Genomic DNA, 26,463 nt, shown 5'->3' on the forward strand with positions numbered 1-26,463 from the left:
TCCTGCCCCTCTGTGTAGCTCTGCAGGCAGTTAAACATCCTCAGTTGTCAAAGGAGAAAAGCTGAGAGGGTTTATATTCTCATCAGGGAGAGAGTCCGGCTGCTTTTACTGGATCCAGGCGTAAGTTATTGTTTTATTACAGAAACAGAGAAATAAGGTAAGAAAGACTTTAGAAAGACCTTTATTCAGTGAATTGGTTACCACTCATCAATGTATTTATATAAATCTGTGTGTGTGCCTAGGATTCCACTAAAGTGCTGTTTTTCTGCAGAAAGGTTAAGCCTTCTTTATTTGGATGATTTCCCACAAGGATTAAGATTCCCACTGTCAAAGTTTGGCAGTTAAGAGAGATTTCGCCTCTGAGATAATTTCCCAAATATAAGATAAGCTGTTTCCAGTAACAGGGTTAGGAAGTTACTCCTCCTGTAAGCTAAGAGAAAAGAAACACAAACAAACTCTTCTAAGATGGTGATCTTTAAACTCTGAGCAGAGAATAGAGGGGTGATTAAACTCCTCTCTTCCCTCCATGTGTGTCCCAAAAGTGTGTGCGTGAAACTAGTGCATGTAAGATATGTTTGAGCACGTACAAAAACTGGGTTCACAAAGTTCTTCATGAGATGATGATACACTGTGTCCTGGAATGTCAAGTGTCCAGTTAGCTTTCCTAGTTTCTGTCATAGAAACCATGACTGGTGGAGAGGCCTGTGAGGAGCTGCAGTCATCTGTTTCTTGTTACATTCAGAGCAGATTTGGGGGGGTTTAATTAGTGAATGTTGCCTTTATTGCTCACGTCAACAAAAAGCCCCCAAGACCCTAACCCAGGCATGGACAAACTACGTGGGCCCGCCGAACTTGTCCAAATGATATTATTATTAAATTAAATTTTATTATAATTAAACCTCGTTCGTTTTCCCCTGTAATGCCCGCGTTTCCCCAATAGATGGCGCACTTCAGAGTGTGGTGTATTACTCCCTTCTTCACTTTTTCGCTTTGCCCTATGGACCCGTATGAGCCCTTCTGTAAAAATGAGCGGATCAAAGAAAAGAAAAGTGGACAGTGAATGCCGAGTGTTTAATACGGAGTGGACAACTAAATATTTTTTCACTGAAGTCCGATCAAAGGCTGTATGACTCATATGCCAAGAAACTGTCGCAGTTTTCAAAGAGCACAATATCAGCCGTCACTTTGCTATGAAGCATGCTAACTACGCTAACAAGCAGTCCACGCAAGAACGGGCGGCTGCGGCTCAGAGGTTGAAGGCTAATTTACAGACTCAGCAACATTTTTTTCACCAACAAACTGCGATTCAAGAGTCAACTACCAAGGCAAGTTTTTTGCTGGCATTCAAATTAGCAAAGGCTAGCAAGCCTTTCTCCGAAGGCGAGTTTTTAAAAGAATGCATGGTAGAGACAGCAGGTCTCTTGTGTCCGGAGAGCCAAGGCCAGTTTGAAAAAATCAGTTTATCACACAGGACTGTGACTCGCCGTGTGGAACTGATTGATGAAGATATAGCCAGCGTATTAAACAAGGCTGAGTCCTTTAAGTTATATTCACTAGCGCTGGATGAAAGTAATGACGTGAAAGACACTGCTCAGCTCCTCATTTTTATCCGAGGGATTAATGACAGTTTTGAGATAACGGAGGAGTTTTTGACCATGGAGTCCCTGAAAAGAAAAACGCGAAAAACCCAATGTCACAACGGATGGATCGCCAAATTTAACTGGAAAACATGTTGGGCTGCTGAAAAGAATCCAGAATAAAGTGAAAGAGGAAAACCCTGATCAGGATGTTATTTTCCTTCACTGCATCATCCATCAGGAATCTCTGTGTAAGTCTGTATTGCAGCTTAATCATGTCGTGAATCCAGTTGTAAAACTTGTTAACTTCATACGAGCAAGGGGACTTCAGCATCGTCAGTTTATTATGTTCCTGGAGGAAACTGATGCGGATCATCAGGACTTACTGTACCACTCTCGTGTCCACTGGTTAAGTTTGGGCAAAGTGTTTCAATGAGTGTGGGAGCTGAAAGAGGAGATCAGCGCATTTTTGGAGTTAATGGGGAAATCCGACGAATTTCCTGAGCTAAGCGATATACTTACGTATGTGAGCAGACATTCAGCGTCATGAACATCAACAAAGCCCCTCACAGATCCAAGTTAACTGACCAACACCTCGGATCTATCCTGAGAATTGCCACTACAAAACTAACTCCAGACTTTAATGCACTGACACAAAAGGGAGATCAACAACACTGTTCCCACTGAAACTGAACGTGAGTTTCTCTACTGTGTTTATTAAAATGTAATTTAATTAAATGAATGCATTTGGAAATCAATTTGTACAATGAGCCTTGCATATTCATGCTTTGCTACACGTTAAAGGCCAAATCCTTTCATGTAATGGCTTTTACATGTCATTTATATTAGTTCACACAAACACTCCATCCATCTGTTCCTGGCCCGGCCCCTCTGTCAAATTTTAGAACCCATTGTGGCCCACGAGTCAAAAAGTTTGCCCACCCCTGCCCTAACCCAACATGATTTCTCTCACACACATCCATCCACATCAACAAACGCAACAAGACACACCTAAAAGATAAAGGATTTCCAGGATAGTGTAGACCTTAGACTGTAAACAATACAGATGAAGATGTAACCAGGAAATACAAGCACCACATTAACTGCTTAAAGCCATTTCATACAATTTTTAGGAAGAGATATAATATTTGCGTTAGAGGTGTTGGATGGACAGATTTGTTCTTTATTTTTTTTGGTTTACACTGTTATTGAGAGACATGCTTCTCGCACACACATGCACAAACAGGACCTGTGGACATGCATTAATAGAGTGATATCAGAGTGGTGCTGCTAAGCAGGGAGCACACCTGAGCTGTTTGGGGGTTGGGTGCCTTGCTCAAGGGCACATCAGCAGTACTCGGGAAGTTCCCTGGCACCTCTCCAACTACCAGACCAGATTCCATATTATGGTCTGCACCTCTGGGTTCCAACCCAAGTCCCTACAAATTGAACTACTGCCGCCCTTTATTTAACCAGGTTGGTCCCACTGAGGTTAAGAACCTCTTTTCCAAGGGAGACCTGGACAAGACAGTCAGCAGCACAAACACAAAGTTACAGACAGAGTCACAAAGGAACTTTGGCCAGAGCCAGCCGTACCGTTTACAGGCTGAATATATCTAAACTAATCTCACTCTGGCTTTTATAAATCAAACTTAAAATCTCTTAGGGGTTTGTTCCCCCCCCTGTAATCGTTGAAATGAAGGACCCAGATCGACATTACTCTGCAAACAAATGACACAATCCTGCTGTGTTTATACATCTTTTTTCAACTCTTAATAATGCATGCAAATTGCAGATTCCTGTTCTTGAAGAAATCATTTGTGCACACAATAAAGTATTAAAATATATTATTTCTATCTGAGAACAAATTCCAGAGCATAAGCAGGATCTGTAACTCAGTGCTGTTCTCAGATTTGATTGTTTTCCACTAATAATGTTGTGGGTTAAAATCTGATATGAGCACAATATGGTTTCATGGCTTTAACCCCCGAGCACCCCGTTCAGAAGTCTTGGCTCAACACTGACCAAACCATGTTGAAAACAAACTGAGTCATGAAGGACACTTTACATACTCTTATGTTCCCGACAGTCCCAAATCCCTTCATGTTCATTTGGAGAACTTTTTGAATCTTGGGAAGTGGGGAGTTTTCTGCACCTTTTGAATGCTCACATCTGACACTCTAGATCCATAACTATGTCTGTTATTCCATCTGCTTGTGTTTTTTTTCTTCCCAGGAGCCTGTAGGTTGTCAAGTCTCCAGTAAACAAGACATTTCTTCCTGCCAGTGGCGTCTCGGATCCTTAAAGCCTCCTCAGCCTGGGTCAGTGCAGCCTTCGTTTTACATCTGTGGAGACCTGTCTCCAGGGTTTCTTTTTTTTAGCTTTCCTTTATTTTCTTCTGAAGAACTTCCTACAGCGATTTTTACTCTAAGCGGTTTAATCTTGCCTGAGCATTTTGTTTTCTGAGCATTATTTTTGCTTAACCTCATGGGTAAGGCTGAGGTTAAGACATTAGGTTATTTCAAACACTAGTGGTGACTGTTGTTAGTCTGCTGTGGTACTTCAGAAGGATGCTGGGTAGTATCCTCTGAGGATAAGATACCTGTTTCTGTTTGACTGCGTAGCATTGTTCTCTTTCTGAACGCTGTCTCCTGACTCTTTTGGTTCTCAGTAGAAAAAGGGTTCTGCTGCATGTAGGTACTTTCTCTCTTCCTTTTGCTGGACGTCTGTTGGTTTGTGTAGCCGTCTGATCGTTGGATAGAAAGGAACAATATGTAACTCTGACACCTAGTGTTTACAATGGGTACTGCGGTCCAAATTTAAAAGATCGAAGAGAGCTGCCTCCCCCTGCCCCCTCCTATCTATAGAGTCTATTTGAATGCCAGTTGCCATGGTGCAGATACAGAAGCATGGGCGGTTCTAGGCAGGGACCAACAGGGGCCATTGCCCCTCTAACACGGAGCTTGGTCCCCCCTGTGGCCACCCCTCCATATACAGTATTTGACTAAACAACCGGACTCACAATCTAGTATTAAATTCTGTTACTGAAACAAATATAAATCATGGTATTCAATGATGTTTGCTATTATTTGGAATAATATTTATATTTTTTAAAGCGATCATCTTTGTCTATTTTTCACCTGGGTTTAATGTTCCCCTCTGACAAAATAACTGGCCCCAGTTTGGCCCCCTCAGTAAAAGTGGTCTAGAACCACCACTGCACAGAAGCTTCAGTGTTTAGCCAGCTCTGCATCGGTCTCGAAACCTTTCAGCGTTCTAACCTCTCTTCATTTTTCAAAAAGCATCTCCAATATGTATCCTACTTTTAACCCCGTTTCTGGTTGTAGAGCTTATTAGAGAAATGTCAGCTTCCATCACTGCAACACCTGTTGGTCTGGAATAAAGAGCGAAAGGCTTGAAGATCTATTTCATTAACTTTATTAGACCGACGCGTTTCAGCTTGTGGCCTTCATCAGAGTCTTCCCATTACCTTGTAAAGTTCAAAAGATATATACAATATAATATATTTAGATTCTTTAATCACGGTAGTTATACAAGTAAAAGTGCTCGCAATGTTCATTCCACCCCCACATAGGTCCCCCCTGGCCAAAGAAAAGTATGGATGTGTCCCTGAGCAAATTACTTCCTTAAAAACAAAAAGTGCATAGAGTCATATAGAGGATCACAGAGCACAGTTTTTAAAATAAGTCGTAGAAGGTCATTGGGTCCCCTCCGTCCTCTTTCTCCATCTGGGCATCCTTACAGAAAGATGGAGGGAGGAGCTGGCCCGGGTCAGTGAGTCCGATGACGTTGTTGTAGAAGCTATAAGCAAAAAGATTGATTAATGAAATTCTTAAGAAATCAAACAACATAAAACTCTGATTCAACAATTCCAATGCGAGCCATGACATTTAAAGATTTATTTTGGGGCTTGTTGGTCCTTTATTGGAAAGATAGGACAGTGAATAGAGCTGGAAATCAGGGAGAAAGAGAGAGAGAGGGGAAGGACAATGCGGGAAAGGAACCACGGGTCGGATTCCAACCTGGGCCGCCCGACTTGGAGGACTAAACACTCTGTACATGGGGGCGCGCACTAACCACTGAACCACCAGCGCTCCAACCCATGACATTTAGTTGGAAAATGTGTGTTAGTGTTTTTCATTTTTTCTTTCAGATTTTTGTCAAAGTTTGTCCCAGCCGATTGTTTGACTCGGCGTTAGAGGGCATGCATAGATTCCACTGATAACTCTGCTCTAGTTAGGCACAATGCCAAAACTCAATCAGAAAAATGTGTCCCCTGTTTGCCTAGCCAACATAGCTTCAAAAAGGTCTATGCAGTCTCCTTTGTTCCATTTTCTAGATTTAGTCTCTCTTAAACCTAAAATGTTAACCTCTGTGTGTGAGTTTCACTGACCTGGTCACCATCCATCCCATTCTGTCTGTATGAAACAGATTGCTGACTGGAACACATCCAAACTCAGTGACAGTGCTCATGTACTTCGCTAAAAACAGAATAAGAATTTGATCACAAGTTAGCTTAGGCAACACAACCGGTCGAACAGGAACAAAGACTCACAGAGAGTCATGTGCTACATAACACCACATGACACTGCATTTTCTCTGTCCTATTTTCCTCTATTGTAGTTTCACCTAGTCCCTTCTTCAGCTGCATCTCCCCTGCCCAGGTGTTCACCAGAACCCCCTGCCCTGGACCGGAGGAGCTGCCCAGCACCACCTGTCCCAGGAGTGTGGCGTTCTCTGGGATCATCAGTGGATGGAAGTCTGCACTCAGCTGCTTCTTACAACATGTTTGATTCTTGGAGTTGATCTTATACAAGACGCCCTACAGGAGAAGAGACAGTTTGAGTTCAACACCACATCTCCTAATATGGACGCCCCTGTTACACATAAAGTTACATTACCTGTTTGAAGAGCAGAAGCATATCCAGGTGGAAGGTCTTATTCTCGTAAAATCCAAACTCTCTGAGGCGAATTCGCTGCCCCAGTGCGTCGTACATGTACTTGGCGTAGACCATCAGCTTCTCATTTTGGGTCGACTTGAAAAAGTACAAGAACGGAATTAAGTTTTTGTAATTCAGCAAGCATACCTGCGTCCAATTAAAGATACTTTTTTCAGTACTTCTACATACTAGCCATACTTTGAATACTTGTGTAACTACTATATGAGAAATATTTCAGCATGTGATGAGCTTTATAGTTGTGTTTTTACCTTTAAAAAAAAAAACAGTTTCCAAATTTAAGTACTATTTAGATTTATATCATATAAGTACATCTTATATTAAATTAAATTAATTTAAGCGATTTTCTGCAAAACATACTCCGGATCAGTGGTTCTCTAATTTCTGATATATTTCGACCAATCAGATTTATTTGCTTGAAAATTGTGACAGAAGCAAAAAACTGAACAAAACAAACATGTTTAAAAAGCTTTTTTTCCAGGCACACATTCCCGACCCACCAGTTGGGAACCACTGCTCTAGATATTGACACCTTGAAAAACGGCAAATGAGAAATATGACCTTTTTAAGGCTTGTTGTATGACAAAAGTTGTTGTTCAAATTCTCCAATCTGGATGCATTGTAAGTATATTTCACACAAATGCATTTCTATAATGTGCCCTCTTGTAATGCACATTGATTATATTATTGTTTGGAGTGACCATATTATTCTAAATTAATAGGAAAAATGAAATCTCTGTTATGCACTTTGTGGTCATTTGAAGGCTTAAAGAGCTGCATTATTTCTGGTATGGACAGATCAAAATAAGAAAACTTACCACAGAGAGTCCTCCTGACATCAGAGGTGGGGATGCTGTCGGATAAAGTTAGAGTTTAAGTGATTTGTTACAACATGCATAAACGCCTCAGTGCAATCAGAACAGTATGATGGGATGATGAAAGTTTTAAGTCTGTGTTGTTGTACTCACTGCATTGCTGTGGTCTCTGGGCCAGGCAGCCCACTGACAGGCACACAAACAGGACGAACGCTCTCATATTGTTGTGACACTCCCGTCTGCACAGAGAGAGAGATATGCTGTCGCTCAGGAGAGCTCGCTTCCTTATAAACAAGCTAGTGACGCTCCCAGTCTGCCTCCACTGCCAGGTTTGACACCTCAGGCTCAACAACACAAGGGTTTCAAAATAAAGGTATCAGTAATAATACAGCGGGTTCTCCTTTCGGCATCAGCTTGTGTTGGGTTAGAATGAGGCCTCACTTTTACTTTTTAAACTTTTAATTAGGCCCTACTATCTCTTATATATTTCACATGGGAGAGATTTACATTTCATTACAGGGGTTGTCAACCACATGTGGACAAGGGCCAGATTTTTTCTTGGCAGACACTGAGGAGGCGGGACTTCAAAGACAGGGTTGGTAATTTTCTCCAGATGGCACTAGTGGGAGGATGAACTAGGGGAAAACCCACACATGCACAGAGAGAACATGCTAACCCCACAGAGAGGCCCTGTCCGAATCGAACCAGGAACCTCCTCACTGTGAGGCAGCAGACCTAACCACTGCACCCCAGTGCAGCCGTTGTGAGATGTGTAGATAAAAAAAAAAAATCAATAATTTCAGCCTCTGCCTGAAACGGTTCTTTGTAGTAAAAACTAGTAAGAAAGGTTTTCAACTTGACCCTCCCAAACATTTCCACACACTTTTAAATTTTGTTTGTGTCCACACATTTGGAAGAACATATACTTTGTATGTTTCAATGTGGTAAATGTCGAAAATAACGCGTTAACGTGCCCAGCCCTATTATTTACTTAACATATGCTGTTTGATAAAAGACAGTATTGGCTTTGATTTAAACCAGTGGTTCTCAACTGGTGGGTCGGGACCCAAAAGTGGGTCACGTACAGGAATAAAATTATGTGTAAAAAGTCTATGAAGCGCTCTTAAAACATGTTGGTTTTGTTCTTTCTCTTTGTTTCATCATGTGTTTCGTTCCATTTGAGGTCCTAACTGCACTGTTCTTCATTCAATGAATCTGACTGGTGGAAAAAAACCCAGAAATTTGGGTCACAATTTTTATGAAGGAGTTGACGGTGGGTCCTTAGACCAGACCAGTTGAGAACCACTGATCTAAACCTCTATGTAAACAGTTTTTTTTAAGATTTATTTTTAGGCTTTTTATGCCTTTATTGGAGAGATTGGACAGTGGATAGAGTCGGAAATCAGGGAGAGAGAGAGAGTGGGGAATGACATGCGGGAAAGGAGCCACAGGCTGGATTTGAGCCTGGGCCGCCAGCTTGAAGGACTATAGACTCAGTACATAGGGCGCACAAACTAACCACTGCCCCACCAGCACCCCAGTATTATGTTAACTTTTAACTATAATTCCTAACACAACGTCAACAGTTATTTTAATAATGTGACATTAAACTTCCATCAGTAGAGAATGGTCAGATTCTGAATCTGTTGGGGGGAACATGGTTTTTTTTTTCATAAAGGACAATGAGGACTTGAAAAGCAATATTGATTTATGGTTGTGGAGCTCAGATGAAGGAAGTGTTCATGTTGCGATGACCTGCATTGGTTTTTGAACCTCCTAAATCATGTGCTTTTATTTAGCACATAATTGGACCATCATTTATAAATGAATGTCATCTGTAGTGAAGAGGGCTTGAAAGTAGTGATTAATGCCATGCACCCATCAGAATAAATTAATACTGAAGTCATGAATCAACTCAGAACAACAAAGAAGTTGGTATTGGTGCCTGTTGGTACAGAAAGTAGTGTCCAAGTATATGGCTAACTAGGCGGTAGGAAGAAGTGAGTGAGTATGAGATTTTAGATACTCGCAATGAAATGTTGTCTCTTGTTCTATAGAAGAGTACTACAGCCACCATGTACAGAGGCTGTAGAACTCCAAGTGAGTGGCCCAGGTTTGAATCCCACATGTGGCCACTTTACAGTATGCCATTCCTCTGACACTTTTTCCAGCAGATCTCTGATGTAAAGTAAATGACAAAGCTCTGATTTTGTGTCATAGTTTGATTTTATTAAAACATTTTTCAGACGGTTGGACACATTGGGTTTTTAAGCTGGCCCTCAATTCTTGCGATGGAAGAAGTCAAAGAAGTCAAGCGGCTCCTGGACACTTTTAGTTGTACTGTTTGCATCCGGGCAGTAGGATGGAGGGTTGAACTGAGAGGGGTCTGAGATACCGATGACATTGTTGAAGAAGCTGAAACAGAAAAACCAAAAATCAAATAATTTGTAAAGTGAAATTTGTTACATGTAAAATCAAAAGTGAGCATCCATTCTGACTGTACACCTTATTGAGGAAGTGGACGTTAGCTCAGGTTTCAGAAGTGAAGCCAATGCTTTACTTGATTAAATAAAAACCTGCATTCTTTTAATGGCCAGCAGGGGGAGACTCAATTTGCAATCTAATTGTATGAAACCAGGAGGGAAAATTAGCCTACTTCTCATTTGATATATCGACTTCATGAACATTTTTCTAACGAGTCTGTGGTCTCAATCTCTAGTCAGGGTTTATTCAATACAGCATGATGTTCATTTTGTAAATCATGGTCCCATTTGCTGATAGCAATTCATGTCATAGGACGTGGCTATCCGAGATTGACCAGTTGCAACCATAGAAACCTTTCTGTCCATATATGGTAACTTCTGCTTCCAATCAAAAAACATGACTACAGCCAAAATATCAGACTTGGTGCTTCAAACTTTTTTTTAAACTTATAGGTGATGCCACATTGGTAACGTCCTCCTCTTCTGTACAGATTATGTGCCTATCACTATTTCACTTTCTGCCTTACTTTTGCACAATCCATCCGAACGGTTTGGTCTGGACTGAAGTGGTGACAGGAATGCATCCAAATTCAGTGACTGTCATCCTGTACTTCCCTGAAGGGTCAAAGATTAAACAAAATAAGAATATTTCAGGATAGAAGAACAATCGATTGAAAGTGCTCCAACCATGACATGACCTCTCTGACCTCCTTGTTTGGGCAGATCTCCTGTCCAAGTGTTGACCAGGAGTCCTTGTCCAGGTGCAGACGAGCTGCCGATGACAACCTGGCCCAGCAGAGAGGCTTCTTTAGGGACGGCCAGAGGCACAAAGTCCCCCTTCAGAGGTCTTTTAATGCAGGTACGGTTACGGTCATTGATCTCATACATGACATGCCGATGGATGGAAGAAGAGGGATTAAAATGCTTATTGATTCATGCAACTATGATATTATTTTATTTTATTTCCCTCCTGACTTTACTACTTTAGATTGAACACCAATTAAATCCATTCACGATTTTTTTTTTAGCATGTAAACTCTAAAAAAAATTAATTAAAAAAAAACTAAATGGGTCTGAATAGTTATTGTCCTCACTGGCACACGCTGTACAGGGATGAATTTATTTTAAAACGTCTCTGTTTTGGTTTTGAAAATGTCAGAGGATCTCAGACTGCGTATCGGTTGACAAGGGGTTAAAAGCTCAGAAATATAAGACGGGGCCAGCCCATGTTGTGCCTTAAAAGTAATTAAAATAATCTTAAAATCAATTCTAAAATCAACAGGGAGCCAGTGAAGGGATGCTAAAATTGGCGTGATATGGAACTTTGAAAGTTCACCATTTTGGCTGTCCGGGGTTTCAATGTGTTGCCATGGTATTGAAGCATTTATGATGCCGTCTGATTTGCTGCAACGGGGTAGACGACAGAAACCTGAGGAAACAGCTGCTTTTTACATTTGACACTAAATGGACATGGTAAATGGACTTGAGCTAGTACAGTACTTTCTAGTCTTCGGAGCACTTTTACATGTCCCACCTACCCATTGACAGACTGATGGCTGCTCTGTAAAGAGTCATCAGTAATAATTAATCCCATTCATACGCAGCAGACAAAGCAGGGGGAGCAACTTGGGGTTAAGTGTCTTTCTCAAGCACACATTGCCACAGCCGCCCCTCCCCCACTACTGATATTCACAATGAGTGTTACGTTTAATTGTGTAAAGAAGTGGATGTGAATATTTGTCAGAAAACATTTCTTAGGCATGTATAGGACACTGCACACTTTTCCAAAACTCCTAAAAATATGCGGTGGAAGTAGTCAGCTGAATCCTCTGATGCTTGAATTCAGCGTGTGAGGAGCTACCTATACTGAGCAACCTCAATTCTGGAGGTTAACCTATGTAAGTCAAGAACAGGAAGATTGCCTCCTTGAATGCTGGAGTCCATCATGTGCAAAAAGTGTATCCTCTGGTGAAGCAGACCACACTTGAAGAGAAAGAAAGTGAGTGGAGTGATTGCTTTTAAGGATTGGAACTGCTGGGGGTTTACCTCAGGCCTCCTCCAATGAGGATAGAAAATTCAGACACCCACCCAACCTCCCACCTTTCTATTTGTTAGTTGCTGTTGGGGGGTGCTGGGCTAAGACTCCTATGTATAGTTTCCTCTAAAATAACTCTAGTCAGGCTTGAGAACTGTGATACAGGCAACAGCCTGTACGTACGCACAATGTTACAGGTTCACTTTCATTCATAAAACCGTGTTTACATACGTAAACATTTGTTTGTTCTTGTTAAAAGCCGAGCTGCTGCATTTTGGATAGTTTGAAGACGGTGGATTGATTTTTTACTTAGACAGGTGTTTAATGAACTGCAGTAATCAAGCCTGGAGGAAAGAAGGCATGTATGAGTTTCTCCAGATCTTTTTGTGACATGAGGGATTTGACATTAGCTTTATTTCTGAACTGGTAAAAACAGGACTGTACAACATTCTTAACTTGCAGCTCAAAACACAAGTCCTGGTCAAAAACAACCCCAAGGTTTCCGGCTGAGGGCTTCACATAATGGGCTAGTTATCCTAGGTGTGCAGTAATTTCATTTATTTTTGATGGGGGACCGATTACTATGACTTCTGATTTTGCGTCGTTGAGTTGTAGAAAGTTGTCCGACATTCTACAATTCTACAATTCACTTAGCAGACGCTTTTATCCAAAGCGACGTACATCAGAGAGTAAGTACAACACAAGCAAGGATCTAGAAAAAAGGGAACAATGTCAGTAAGAGCAAACGATCAGCTTTGAATCCGATTGGACACACAGGTGCTGACAGGCATTGCACAGAGGCAAAGCACAACATTGACGGCAGTTCTTGAGAGCTCGAGTCAGTATAGAAACCATCTTATAAGTCATCGTTATCAAACAAAAACAATCGTCACAACCATCATCATCATCAATGATATCGAAACCATCATCATTAAGTTAGTAGGTATTCATGAAAGAGCTGGGTCTTTAGCTTTTTCTTAGAGGTGCAGAGGGACTCTGCAGATTGAATGGAGTTTGGAAGTTCATTCCATCACCGGCAGGCAACAGAGGAGAAGAGTCTAGTCAGAGACTTAGGACCCTGTTGTGAAGGTTGGATCAGACGCCTTTCATTGGCAGAGCGTAGTGGGCGGGAGGGAGTGTAGACCTGGATGAGAGAGTTAAAGTAAGGAGGAGCCATTTTTGTCGCTGTTTTGTAAGCGAGCAGCAGAGTTTTAAATTTGATTCGAGCAGTAACTGGGAGCCAGTGTAAGGAGATGAACAGCGGAGTGACATGTGCTCTTTTAGGAAGGTTGAAGACCAGTCGTGCTGCTGCATTTTGTATCATTTGCAGAGGTTTGATAGTGCATGTAGGAAGACCTGCCAGTAGAGAGTTGCAATAATCGATGCGTGATATCACAAGAGCCTGTACCTGGAGCTGTGTAGCGTGTTTTGACAGGTAAGGTCTGATCTTCATGATGTTGTACAGGGCAAATCGTCATGACTGGGCAATCGAGGCTACTTGAACCTTAAAAGTTAGCTGGTCATCAATCATGACACCCAGGTTCCGGGCAGACTTTGTGGGCATGAGTTTGGTTGTTCCAAGCTGGATATTGATCTGTGGTTGCATAGAGGGACTGGCTGGGATGACAAGGAGCTCAGTCTTTGAAAGATTGAGTTGAAGGTGCCGTTCATTCATCCATTTAGAGATATCAGCAAGGCATGATAAGATTCTTGCAGAGACTGTAACATCGTCTGGCGGGAATGACAGGAAGAGCTGGGTATCGTCAGCATAGCATTGTTATGAGAAGCCATGAAAGCGGATTATTGAACCAAGTGAGCTTGTGTATATGGAGAAGAGAAGGGGACCAAGCACTGACCCTTGAGGTACCCCTGTGGATAAGCTGTGCGCTTTAGACACTTCTCCCTTCCACGACACTCTAAAGGATCGCCCAGAGAGGTAGGACACGAACCAGCAGAGGGCAGATCCTGAGATGCCAAGTTCAGAGAGCGTGGATAGGAGGATTTGATGGTTGACTGTGTCAAAGGCAGCAGACAGGTCTAGTAGTAATAGAACTGAGGACTGACCTGCAGCTCTGGCAGCTCATAGCGATTCTGTTACTGACAGTAGTGCAGTTTCAGTAGAGTAGCCCCGCTTAAAGCCTGACTGATTTGGGTCAAACAGAACGTTTCTGGACAGGAACTCAGAGACTTGCTTAAAGACTGTGCGCTCAAGTATTTTTGACAGAAAGGGCAGAAGAGAAACCGGTCTGTAGTTTTCAACCTGGGCTGGGTTTAGTGTGGGTTTTTTGAGCAGAGGGGTGACCCGAGCTTGCTTGAATGCGGTGGGGAACACACCCGTTGACAGAGAGGAGTTGATGATATGCTTAAGTGCAGCATTAAGCGGAGAGGAAATGGTCTGCAGGAGGCTTGATGGTATTGGGTCCAAAGGACAGGTGGTGGGCCGAGAGCCTAGCACAGGGGTGGGCAAACTTTTTGACTCGCGGGCCACAATGGGTTCTAAAATTTGACAGAGGGGCCGGGCCAGGAACAGATGGATGGAGTGTTTTTGTGAACTAATATAAATGACATGTAAAAGCCATTACATGAAAGGATGTGGCCTTTAACAGGTAGCAAAGCATGAATATGCAAGGCTCATTGTACAAATTGATTTCCAAATGCATTCATTTAATTAATTTAAATTTTAATAAACACAGTAGAGAAACTCACGTTCAGTTTCAGTGGGAACAGTGTTGTTGATCTCCCTTTTTTGCCAGTGCATTAAAGTCTGGAGTTAGTTTTGTAGTGGCAATTCTCAGGATAGAGCCGAGGTGTTGGTCAGTTAACTTGGATCTGTGAGGGGCTTTGTTGATGTTCATGACGCTGAATGTCTGCTCACATACGTAGGTCGAACCAAACAAAGAAGAAGAAGATCGATCAGTTCCAATTGCAGCTCCTGTGGTGCTGTTTCAGGGTCTTCTGACAGGGGACAAGACACCAGCTGAAGTGACTTTTCAATGTTTCCAAAATCAGAAAACCGACGGCAGAATTCTCCGTGCAGGTCGTCAAGGGATTTGCTGTATTTCTTATGAGCGAAAGATTTGTTTGCAATTTGTCTGGAGAATAAAGTTAGCTTGGATTTGAAGGCTCTAACATTTTTGTACATGTCGTGCACAAACTGATCTTTCCCCTGTAGTTTCACATTCAGCTCATTCATGTGTGAAAATATGTCCACAGCAAATGCAAAGTCACAAAGCCAGTTCTTGTCGCTTAGCTCAGGAAATTTGTCAGATTTCCCCATTAACTCCAGAAATGCGCTGATCTCCTCTTTCAGCTCCCACACTCGTTGAAACACTTTGCCCAAACTTAACCAGCGGACACGAGAGTGGTACAGTAAGTCCTGATGATCCGCATCAGTTTCCTCCAGGAACGTAATAAACTGACGATGCTGAAGTCCCCTTGCTCGTATAAAGTTAACAAGTTTTACAACTGGATTCACGACATGATTAAGCTGCAATACAGACTTACACAGAGATTCCTGATGGATGATGCAGTGAAGGAAAATAACATCCTGGTTTCACTTTATCCTGGATTCTTTTCAGCAGCCCAACATGTTTTCCAGTTAAATTTGGCGATCCATCCGTTGTGACATTGGCAAGTTTACTCCAAGGTAGCTTCATTCTCTCGATGACAGCAGACACCTGGTTATACAAGTCCTCTCCTCGTGTTTTTCCTTTCAGGGACTCCATGGTCAAAAACTCCTCCGTTATCTCAAAACTGTCATTAATCCCACGGATAAAAATGAGGAGCTGAGCAGTGTCTTTCACGTCATTACTTTCATCCAGCGCTAGTGAATATAACTTAAAGGACTCAGCCTTTTTGTTTAATTCGCTGGCTATATCTTCGTCAATCAGTTCCACACGGCGAGTCACAGTCCTGTGTGATAAACTGATTTTTTCAAACTGGCCTTGGCTCTCCGGACACAAGAGACCTGCTGTCTCTACCATGCATTCTTTTAAAAACTCGCCTTCGGAGAAAGGCTTGCTAGCCTTTGCTAATTTGAATGCCAGCAAAAAACTTGCCTTGGTAGTTGACTCTTGAATCGCAGTTTGTTGGTGAAAAAAATGTTGCTGAGTCTGTAAATTAGCCTTCAACCTCTGAGTTGTAGCCGCCCGTTCTTGCGGGGACTGCTTGCTAGTGTAGTTAGCATGCTTCATAGCAAAGTGACGGCTGATACTGTACTCTTTGAAAACTGCGACAGTTTCTTGGCATATCAGGCATACAGCCTTTGATCGGAGTGAAAAAATATTTAGTTGTCCACTCCGTATTAAACACTCTGCATTCACTGTCCACTTTTCTTTTCTTTGATCCGCTCATTTTTACAGGAGGGCTCATACGGGTTCATAGGGCAAAGCGAAAAAGTGAAGAAGGGCGTAATACACCACACTCTGAAGTGCGCCATCTATTGGGGAAATGCGGGCATTACAGGGGAAAACGAACGAGGTTTAATTATAATAAAATTTAATATAATAATAATATAATTTGGACAAGTTCGGCAGGCCGTATATGGCCTCGCGGGCTGTAGTTTGCCCATGCCTGGTCTAGCACAAGCTTAGAGACTTCATCCTCAGTCAGAGAGGAGAATGAGTTGAGTGAGGCACTTTTGGTTGGTGCCTTTGGGCTGAGTTGGTCAGGCTCAGAAAACTGGTTACTGATGGTTGCAACCTTTTCAGTAAAATACGAGGCAAACATGTCTGGTGTGAACAGATCGGAGGTTGGAGGAGGTGGTTGAAGCAGTGAGTTAAAAGCAGAAAACATTTTTCTTGTATCTGTGTCATTGCATATCTTGTTCTGATAATATGTTGTCAGGCTGGAGGAGAATGAGACAAGTCTTTGCTTATAGTCACTGAGGTCAGTGGACTGTTTGGATTTTTGCCATTTTCTCTCTGCTGACCTCAGCCCTGCTCTTTGTTCTCTTATGACTTCCGTGAGCCATGGGCTAGGGTGGGTTTTGCGAGCGGGTTTGGACACCAGAGGGCAGAGCTTGTTCAGAGATGAGGCTAGTGTGGAGCAGAATATGTCTGTAGCCTTGTCTGTAGAGAGTGCAGTAAAGACCTTTCGGGCAGGCATGGCAGCCATTACCTCGTTAGACAGCTGAGCTGGCTTGAGCGATCGCATGTTTTGGTGGAATGACACCATTTGTGGGTGTGCCTGAGGGAGTTCCGGCAAGGAGATTGTGAATTGAATAAAGAAGTGGTCTGATAGATGCAGAGGGGTGACAGTCAGGTTTGCTGTCGAGCAGTTCCGAGTCAGGATTAAATCAAGAGTGTTGCCAACTTTGTGGGTAGGAGGAGTTGGGACCTGCGTGAGGTCAAATGAGGATAGGAGAGCAAGGAAGTCTGTTGCCTGGGCTTTATCAGTGTGTATATTCATGTCTCCCATTACAATCAGTGGTGTTCCATCATCAGGGATTTCTGAGAGTAGCATGTCCAGTTCCACAACAAATTCATTCAGATTACACCCTGGTGGGTGGTAAATGATAGCAATGTACATTTTAATAGTAGCAGTAACCAAGATTATGTGATATTCAAATGAGGAGTTGTTGCTCAGTGGGAAGAGTTTATTGAACTTCCAGGTATTAGAAATGAGGATACCTGTACAACCTCCACGTCCAACAGAGCGGGGTGTGTGTGAGAACACTGTGTCAACAGAAAGAGCAGCTGGTGTGACTGTATTTTCTGGGCGGATCCAGGTTTCAGTAAGGGCAAGTGCCTGAATGTCTGACATTTTTGCAAGTGCTTGGATGAATTCAGTTTTATTCACAGCAGATTGACAGTTCCAGAGGCCAAAAGTAAATGAAGACTGGGTAGAAGAGGCTTTCTTAAGCAGAGACAAGTTGTTAAGATTTTATTGTCTATGACAGATGTGTCTTTTCCTGTTCCCATGAATGACAGAGATTTCTTTGTAGCACATGTTGCGTTTAGCAGATGACCAGAGAAAATAGGCAAAGCAGTAGTTGTGGATGCCCGGGCTCTGTGGCCACGCTGAAGTGTCAGACGCTTTTAAGCTTGCATTTTCGTGAAAATCCCGCCCCAGATTTTCAGTTTACCATCAACAGAGGGTGTGACACGCATCAACTGCCTCTCCTGTTGATGCTCAGAGAATGAAACTTAAGTGCTCAGTCCAAACAATGCCTGACAACGACCCACTATCAATATCTACTCAAAGCAAGTTTCGATTCACCCACCTAGCTGACAAAACCTTCCTAGTTTTCAGATCAGAGCTTGTTCTGCTGCAGTTTCGGATTCAGACTCTTTTAAGCTTGGATTTTCGTGAAAATCCTGCCCCAGACATCCATGATTTTATTTCTTAAAGGCACTTAAAGGTAGTTGTATTTGAATGGTCACCAGGTGTAATCGGGAGGTAAAGTTATGTGTCATCGGCATAACAGTGAAAGTTGACATTATATTTACGGATGATGTTACCAAGAGGGAGCATGTAAATTGAAAATAGTGTTGGACCTAGAACTGAGCCCTGGGGGACCCCATGTACGAACTCTGCTGTTGACGACACCGACCCAGCCATTGACACCGCAAAACTTCTGTTCTGGAGGTAAGACCTGAACCAGTTTAAGGCCATATCACTGATACCTGCCCATTTTTCGAGTCTGTTGATAAGTATGTTGTGATCCACTGTATCAAACGCAGCGCTCAGTGGCGAAAAAATTGAGAGGTGGAACCTGGGGTGATCTGTGATTTGGTGGTTCATGGACAGGTGAGTTGTGAGTATGGGTGCTATTGGTCCATGATCTGATTTTCCCAATTTTATCAATAGAAAAAACTTTGAATTGCGAACCGGAGCAGGTGGGAGTTTAGGAGTCACAGGAGCATACAAGTTAAAGCTGACACAATAATGATCTGATAAACAAAAATTAATAAGGTCTACACTATCGATCTTTAGGCCATATGATAGTACCAGATTGAGAGTGTGGCCTTTAACATGTGTAGCCCCAGTAGGATGCAAAACAAAAGTAAAGGACAGGAGATCCGTGATCTGATTTTCCCAATTTTATCAATAGAAAAAACTTTGAATTGCTCACAGAGATCAAGTGATGGTCCTGTTGGTGGGAGGACCAACAAGCCGGTCAAGGGTTTCAAATATAAGTTTTGGGTTTTGGGTGTTCTGAGAAATTAGAGTGGAAAAATATGTTGCTCTCGCATCCCTAACTGCATCATTGTATATTTTCACAAGTGCTTTCATATGCTCAAAATAAACGTGGAGGTCAGAGGTCTTCCATTTACAATCAACTTTACGTGCCTCTCTCTTAATGGAGCGAGTATGGTCATTGAGCCATGGGAGGATTCTTGAGGAAGATCTTGATTTGACCGGGTCTACTGAATCTAGTGTTCCTCGGCAGATGTCATTAAAGGAGTTGACCAGATAATCGGCGTGAGGGAGGAGGGGCAGATCTGCTGACATAATTGAGAAAGCATATGAAAACTTACTTGCGGTAGTTGAGTTGATGATACAGGAGCGAACCGGAGCAGGTGGGAGTTTAGGAGTCACAGGAGCATACAGCATGTCAGCAAGTTAAAGCTGACACAATAATGATCTGATAAACAAAAATTAATAAGATCTACACTATCGATCTTTAGGCCATTTGATATTACCAGATCAAGAGTGTGGCCTTCAACATGTGTAGCCCCAGTAGGATGCAAAACAAATGTAAAGGACTCCAAAAGGTTAAGGAAATCTCCAGCAAGTGCATCACTAGGACAGCATATATGAATATTAAAATCACCAATAATACAGATTCGGTCATAGTTCAGTCAAAGCAGGGACAGGAGATCAGAAAATTCAGAGATAAAAGTGGAATTAAATTTTGGTGGACGGTAGACTAAAATAAATAAAATAGGTGGTGCTTGTTGACACAGAATATAAGGCTTTCAAATGAGGAGAAATCCCCACAAGATATTGACTTGACGAAAAAATCGTTCTCTGTATATGACAGCGACACCCCCGCCTCTGCCAGACAGTCGAGGTTTCTGAGAATAGGTGAAAGCTGGAGGGGTTGCTTCATTTAGGGCACTATATTCCTCTGGTTTTGGCCATGTCTCAGTCATACAGAAATGTACATGTACCAACTTTTAAATGATTTTATACACAATTCGTTGACATCTTTTTTCCTGTTTTACATACTAAGTTTTACAAAACAGAAAAAATTAACATAAGCTATTCACATATGTAGTAAACACATTTAATCAAATTTAATCTTTGCATAAAATGTAACATTAACAATTATAAACCAAACCTCTTTCTGTTGTGATTCGACCGTCTCTGTGGTGCCCTTATATGAGCATTTTGCAAACACTTTGACCAGTGATGACACAAAGTCTCACTTTGCACTTCTTAAACATCAAGGTTAAAAGCTACATGTTTGTATCTATTATCAAGATGACTCATTACAAATAACTTTTCAAGGCCACATATTATCCCCCTTTTCCACCTTTTCAAACAGTCCCCTGTGATCTAAAAGAAACATCTGTGCTGTGCTTTGGTCAAAATATAACATGAATCAAGCACCAGAGGAGGTTTGTGACCCTGTATAAACCAGCTCTCTCAGAACGCTCTGTTTTGGTGTGTGTGTCTCTTTAAATGCAATGAGTCCCCACCTGAGTTTTCCCCGTAGACATCACTCCTTCGCTAGCCAGAATTAAAATTGCGGACTTTTTTTTTTAACCAGAATCCCACTGTGATGTCAAAAGGAGAGCAAATTTGAAACAGAGCATTTTTCTCTGTAAGACTTATGCAGACCGCAAACAAAGGACTGGATGGGTTTATTTCACATTTTGTGGAACACTGTAGAAGTGGATTTTTCAGAATATGCCCCCTTTAAAAATGTCAGAAATGAACATTACACCAAACAAAAAAAACTTGACGAAATTCATAGGCTGTGTCCGAAATGACTACTCACTATATAGTGCACTACATAGTGAGTAGGGACTAGGGAATGAGTGTGTGATTTCAGACACAGCCTACGACCTCAACACTCATCAATATGTGTAATCTTTTTTTCCACACAGAGACAAGGTTAAAATATTTGAGTTGTATTTTTATTATTTTCATTGATAAAATTAATAAGTTCACAGTACATTCTTTGAAATTTGATGTTTAGATAATTAACCTTTTAATTAAGAAGTAAATGATGTTCAGTCATGATGTGCTGTCACATGGGATAGTTAAAAAGTAGACATACATTTTAAAATTTTGCATTGACCAAGTACTGTTTGACAGTTTTATTGTTTGTCCCTGAAAAGAGCTGAAGGAATATCAAGTGCAGAGTTAGTTTTTATTAGTTGAGAAAAAGAAAATGATGCATTCAGGGACACTACGCCCCCTAACTCAGTACGTAAACATTATATGTCCATCTTTAAGTTCAATCAATCCTGGAGAAGTAAACAAATATTCATCAATAATGTGACATTAATCACATTTTGTTAGGGAATCTAAACTATAGCTAGACATTGATGACATTTTTGGAATTTCCATTTTTTCCAGCAGATCTCTGATGTAAAGTAAATGACGAAGCTCTGATTTAGTGGCTTAGTTTGATTTGATTAAAAATGATTTCAGACGGTTGGACACATTGGGTTTTTAAGCTGGCCCTCAATTCTTGTGATGGAAGAAGTCAAAGAAGTCAAGCGGCTCCTGGACACTTTTAGTTGTACTGTTTGCATCCGGGCAGTAGGATGGAGGGTTGAACTGAGAGGGGTCTGGGATACTGATGACGTTGTTGAAGAAGCTGAAACAGAAAAACCAAAAATCTAATAATTTGTAAAGTGAAATTTGTTACATGTAAAATCAAAAGTGAGCATCCAGTCTGACTGTACACCTTATTGAGGAAGTGGACGTTAGCTCAGGTTTCAGAAGTGAAGCCAATGCTTTACTTGATTAAATAAAAACCTGCATTCTTTTAATGGCCAGCACGGGGAGACTCAATTTGCAATCTAATTGTATGAAACCAGGAGGGAAAATTAGCCTACTTCTCATTTGATATATCGACTTCATGAACATTTTTCTAACGAGTCTGTGGTCTCAATCTCTAGTCAGGGTTTATTCAATACAGCATGATGTTCATTTTGTAAATCATGGTCCCATTTGCTGATAGCAATTCATGTCATAGGACGTGGCTATCCAAGATTGACCAGTTGCAACCAAAGAAACCTTTCTGTCCATATATGGTAACTTCTGCTTCCAATCAAAAAACACGACTACAGCCAAAATATCAGACTTGGTGCTTCAAACTTTTTTTTAAACTTATAGGTGATGCCACATTGGTAACGTCCTCCTCTTCTGTACAGATTATGTGCCTATCACTATTTCACTTTCTGCCTTACTTTTGCACAATCCATCCGAACGGTTTGGTCTGGACTGAAGTGGTGACAGGAATGCATCCAAATTCAGTGACTGTCATCCTGTACTTCCCTGAAGGGTCAAAGATTAAACAAAATAAGAATATTTCAGGATAGAAGAACAATCGATTGAAAGTGCTCCAACCATGACATGACCTCTCTGACCTCCTTGTTTGGGCAGATCTCCCGTCCAAGTGTTGACCAGGAGTCCTTGTCCAGGTGCAGACGAGCTGCCGATGACAACCTGGCCCAGCAGAGAGGCTTCTTTAGGGACGGCCAGAGGCATAAAGTCCCCCTTCAGAGGTCTTTTAATGCAGGTACGGTTACGGTCATTGATCTCATACGCAACTTGCTGATGGATGGAAGAAGAGGGATTAAAATGCTTATTGATTCATGCAACTATAATATTATTTTAGTTTATTTCCCTCCTGACTTTACTACTTTAGATTGAACACCAATTAAATCCATTTAATTTTTAGCATGTAAACTCTTGTAGGAACAACACAAACAGAATTTCCAACGGTTCACAGTTTGCTAATGCACAATTGGAACGTGTCAATTTCGGCGCCCCATGTGGAACCAAGTAGTACCTGCAGTGTCCTTCACATGCCTAAGAAATGTTTTCTGACAAATATTCACATCCACTTCTTTACACAATTAAACGTAACACTCATTGTGAATATCAGTAATGGGGGAGGGGCGGCTTTGGCAATGTGTGCTTGAGAAAGACACTTAACCCCAAGTTGTTGAAAAAATATCTGAAATTTGGGTCACAATTTTTATGAAGGAGTTGACGGTGGGTCCTTAGACCAGACCAGTTGAGAACCACTGATCTAAACCTCTATGTAAACAGTTTTTTTTAAGATTTATTTTTGGGCTTTTTGTGCCTTTATTGAAGAGATAGAACAGTGGATAGAGTTGGAAATCAGGGAGGGAGAGAGAGAGAGTGGGGAATGACATGCAGGAAAGGAGCCATAGGCTGGATTTGAGCCTGGGCCGCCCGCTTGAAGGACTATAGACTCAGTACATAGGGTGCACAAACTAACCACTGCTCCACCAGCGCCCCCCATTATGTTAACTTTTAACTATAATTCCTAACACAACGTCAACAGTTATTTTAATAATGTGACATTAAACTTCCATCAGTAGAGAATGGTCAGATTCTGAATCTGTTGGGGGGAACATGTTTTTTTTTTCATAAAGGACAATGAGGACTTGAAAAGCAATATTGATTTATGATTGTGGAGCTCAGATGAAGGAAGTGTTCATGTTGCGATGACCTGCATTGGTTTTTGAACCTCCTTCCAATCCTTAAATCTGGGTTTTTTGAATTAACCATTTTATGTTTTCGGAACAAGAAGCAATCTTTGTCTGCTGCGTATGAATGGGATTAATTATTACTGAAAGTGCTCAGAAGACTAGAAAGCACTGTACAAGCACAAGTCCATTTAATGTAAAAAGCAGCTGTTTCCTCAGGTTTCTGACGTCTACCCCATGGCAGCAAATCAGACGGCATCATAAATGCTTCAATACCATGGCAACAAAACTTGAAGCCCCGGACAGCCAAAATGGTGAAATGTCTCTTTTTAAATTATCCCTTATGTAGACAACAACAACATTGGAGTAAGAATTTAACTCAGTTTGTCTTCATATACAAGATACTGAGAGTAACATTCTTCAATGAAATACTTCTACTTTAAATGTTAACCTGCTATCACATTGATATTGATTGAGTGTGTATTGAATTGGTTCAGTCACCTCTTTGTAGAGCAGAAGAAGGTCGTAGGTGAAAGTCTCATTATCCAGGGTGCGAAACTCAAAAAGCTTTATCCGCTGTCCCAGTGCATCGTACAGGTATTTGCCGTACATCTCCAGCCTTTCATCCGATGTGTTCTGCAGGAAGGAGAATTTGAGGAAGTTTAAATCTCCCTTCTTTCACATCTTCTAACAGGACTTTGTCATTAGGGTTTTGATGCTGCAGGAACACTTACCACACTTATCTCCCCGCTCATCTGAGGAGGACTTTCTGTGATTTGGAAGAAGATGTGTGAAATAATAACAATGCATTGGACATTTAAAACAAGGTGAAAAAAGAAAAACATGAAATGCACCTGATCACTCTGTAAGTCAACAGTGTTAGAAGAAACGTTTCAGTATTTAGTCAGCACAAGATTACACACAATCACTGTCCTCTCTCTGTCAGTGTTTACTTACCACACGGCTGAGGTTCCTGGGCGAGGCAGCCTGCCAAAAGGCACGCTAATGCTACAAAGATTTTCATGTTTTCTCTGTGTAAGCTGCTGTTCTCAGGCAACAACAAACCCTCTGCTGCTCTGGAGGGAAGTCACTTCATTATATACAGTCCTCGTAGCTTGTTTTATGTTGAACCCTGAGAGTCAGTGTTCTGTTATCAGAGTTCCATCCAGATCAAATGTAATGAGTCAGTTTCTCTCTCTATTTATGACACTCTTCTGTGCTTTCTGTACAATTTCTGGTTGATGTTTCTTCATGAAGCTTATAAAAGGTGTGTAATAGAGTACAGTGGGTCAGAGGTAAAGAATGTTGTTTTTTTTGTTCAGAGAAGAAGGAGGCTGATGAATCAAGAAGTGGATTCAGTTGGAGCAGGAGGATACAGCAAAAAGATGTGTCAGAAGAAAACTGAACTTTAGTGACTCTTTTTTGAACTGCTGACCCTCAATAATGGGACCACACCTGTGATTGGAATCACAAAAATAAAATTTTAAGTTGTGAAATTAAGGACACAGATACAAAAAAGAAAATATTGTAGACATACTTCCACCCTCCCCAAAGAGTGCCTAATTGCTGTTAAGCTTAATTGAGGACCAAGCGGCAACCTTTCGCTCTTGAAAGTGGAAAATCCTGCAGTTTGTCGAGTGGAGAGACGGTGGATTGATTTTTTACTTAGATAGGTGTTTAATGAATTGCAGTAATCAAGCCTGGAGGAAATGAAGGCGTGTATGAGTTTCTCCAGATCTTTTTGCGACATGAGGGATTTGACCTTAGCTTTATTTCTGAGCTGGTATAAACAGGACTGTACAACTTTCTTAACTTGCGGCTCAAAACACAAGTCCTGGTCAAAAACAACCCCAAGGTTTCTGGCTGAGGGCTTCACATAATGGGCTAGTTCTCCTAGGTGTGCAGTAAGTTGATTTCTTTTTGATGGGGGACCGATTACTATGACTTCTGATTTTGCGTCGTTGAGTTGTAGAAAGTTGTCCGACATCCATGATTTTATTTCTGAAAGGCACTTGAGGAGAGTAGTTGTATTTGAATGGTCACCAGGTGTAATCGGGAGGTAAAGTTGTGTGTCCTTGGCATAACAGTGAAAGTTGACATTATATTTACGGATGATGTTACCAAGAGGGAGCATGTAAATTGAAAATAGTGTTGGACCTAGAACTGAGCCCTGGGGGACCCCATGTACGAACTCTGCTGTTGACGACACTGACCCAGCCATTGACACTGCAAAACTTCTGTTCTGGAGGTAAGACCTGAACCAGTTTAAGGCCATATCACTGATACCTGCCCATTTTTCGAGTCTGTTGATAAGTATGTTGTGATCCACTGTATCAAGAGATCGGAAGCCAGACTGGAGGTTTTCAAATAATTCATTGTTTGTTAAATGAGCTTGAAGTTGATTGAAGACAATTTTTTCAAGGATCTTGGCTAAGAATGGGAGCTTTGAAATTGGCCTATAGTTTTCCAGGGTGGTTGGATCAGAGTTGTTTTTTTTAAGAACGGGTTAAATCAAAGCAGTTTTAAAATAGACAGGGACAGAGCCAGAGATTAGTGAGTTTTTCACAATAGATAAAATATAAGGACCAATAGTAGGCATGGTCTCCTTCAGGAGCCTTGTAGGGACCACATCAAGGGGGCAAGTCGAGGACTTCATGCCTTTGACCAAATCGTTTAGAGTAAATAAGGATATTATGGTGAAAAAAGTGAGAGGTGGAACCTAAGGTGGTCTGTGATTTGATGGTTCAGGGACAGGTGAGTTGTTATTATGGGTGCTATTGGTCCATGATCTGATTTTCCCAATTTTATCAATAGAAAAAACTTTGAATTGCGAACCGGAGCAGGTGGGAGTTTAGGAGTCACAGGAGCATACAAGTTAAAGCTGACACAATAATGATCTGATAAACAAAAATTAATAAGGTCTACACTA

At 41.5% G+C, this 26,463-nt stretch overlaps 2 protein-coding genes across 2 annotated transcripts; both read right to left on the bottom strand.

The window, feature by feature from the left end:
- Positions 1–4,999: 4,999 nt before the first annotated feature.
- On the bottom strand, positions 5,000–7,683 carry LOC132958644 (ependymin-like). Its single transcript, XM_061031612.1, has 6 exons — positions 7,525–7,683; positions 7,375–7,409; positions 6,500–6,634; positions 6,228–6,420; positions 5,992–6,079; positions 5,000–5,399 (listed from the first exon to the last, which is right to left on the bottom strand). Exons 1-6 carry the CDS (start codon positions 7,589–7,591, stop codon positions 5,276–5,278), a joined length of 642 nt encoding a protein of 213 aa, XP_060887595.1. The 5' UTR covers positions 7,592–7,683; the 3' UTR covers positions 5,000–5,275.
- Positions 7,684–9,650: 1,967 nt separating this feature from the next.
- On the bottom strand, positions 9,651–24,631 carry LOC132958902 (ependymin-like). The gene is made up of 6 exons (XM_061031985.1): positions 24,492–24,631; positions 24,269–24,303; positions 24,036–24,170; positions 22,443–22,629; positions 22,263–22,350; positions 9,651–9,786 (listed from the first exon to the last, which is right to left on the bottom strand). Exons 1-6 carry the CDS (start codon positions 24,556–24,558, stop codon positions 9,651–9,653), a joined length of 648 nt encoding a protein of 215 aa, XP_060887968.1. The 5' UTR covers positions 24,559–24,631.
- Between the last annotated feature and the right edge of the window lie 1,832 nt (positions 24,632–26,463).

This window comes from Labrus mixtus, chromosome 23, assembly GCF_963584025.1.
Source record: "Labrus mixtus chromosome 23, fLabMix1.1, whole genome shotgun sequence".
Lineage (NCBI taxonomy): Eukaryota > Metazoa > Chordata > Actinopteri > Labriformes > Labridae > Labrus > Labrus mixtus.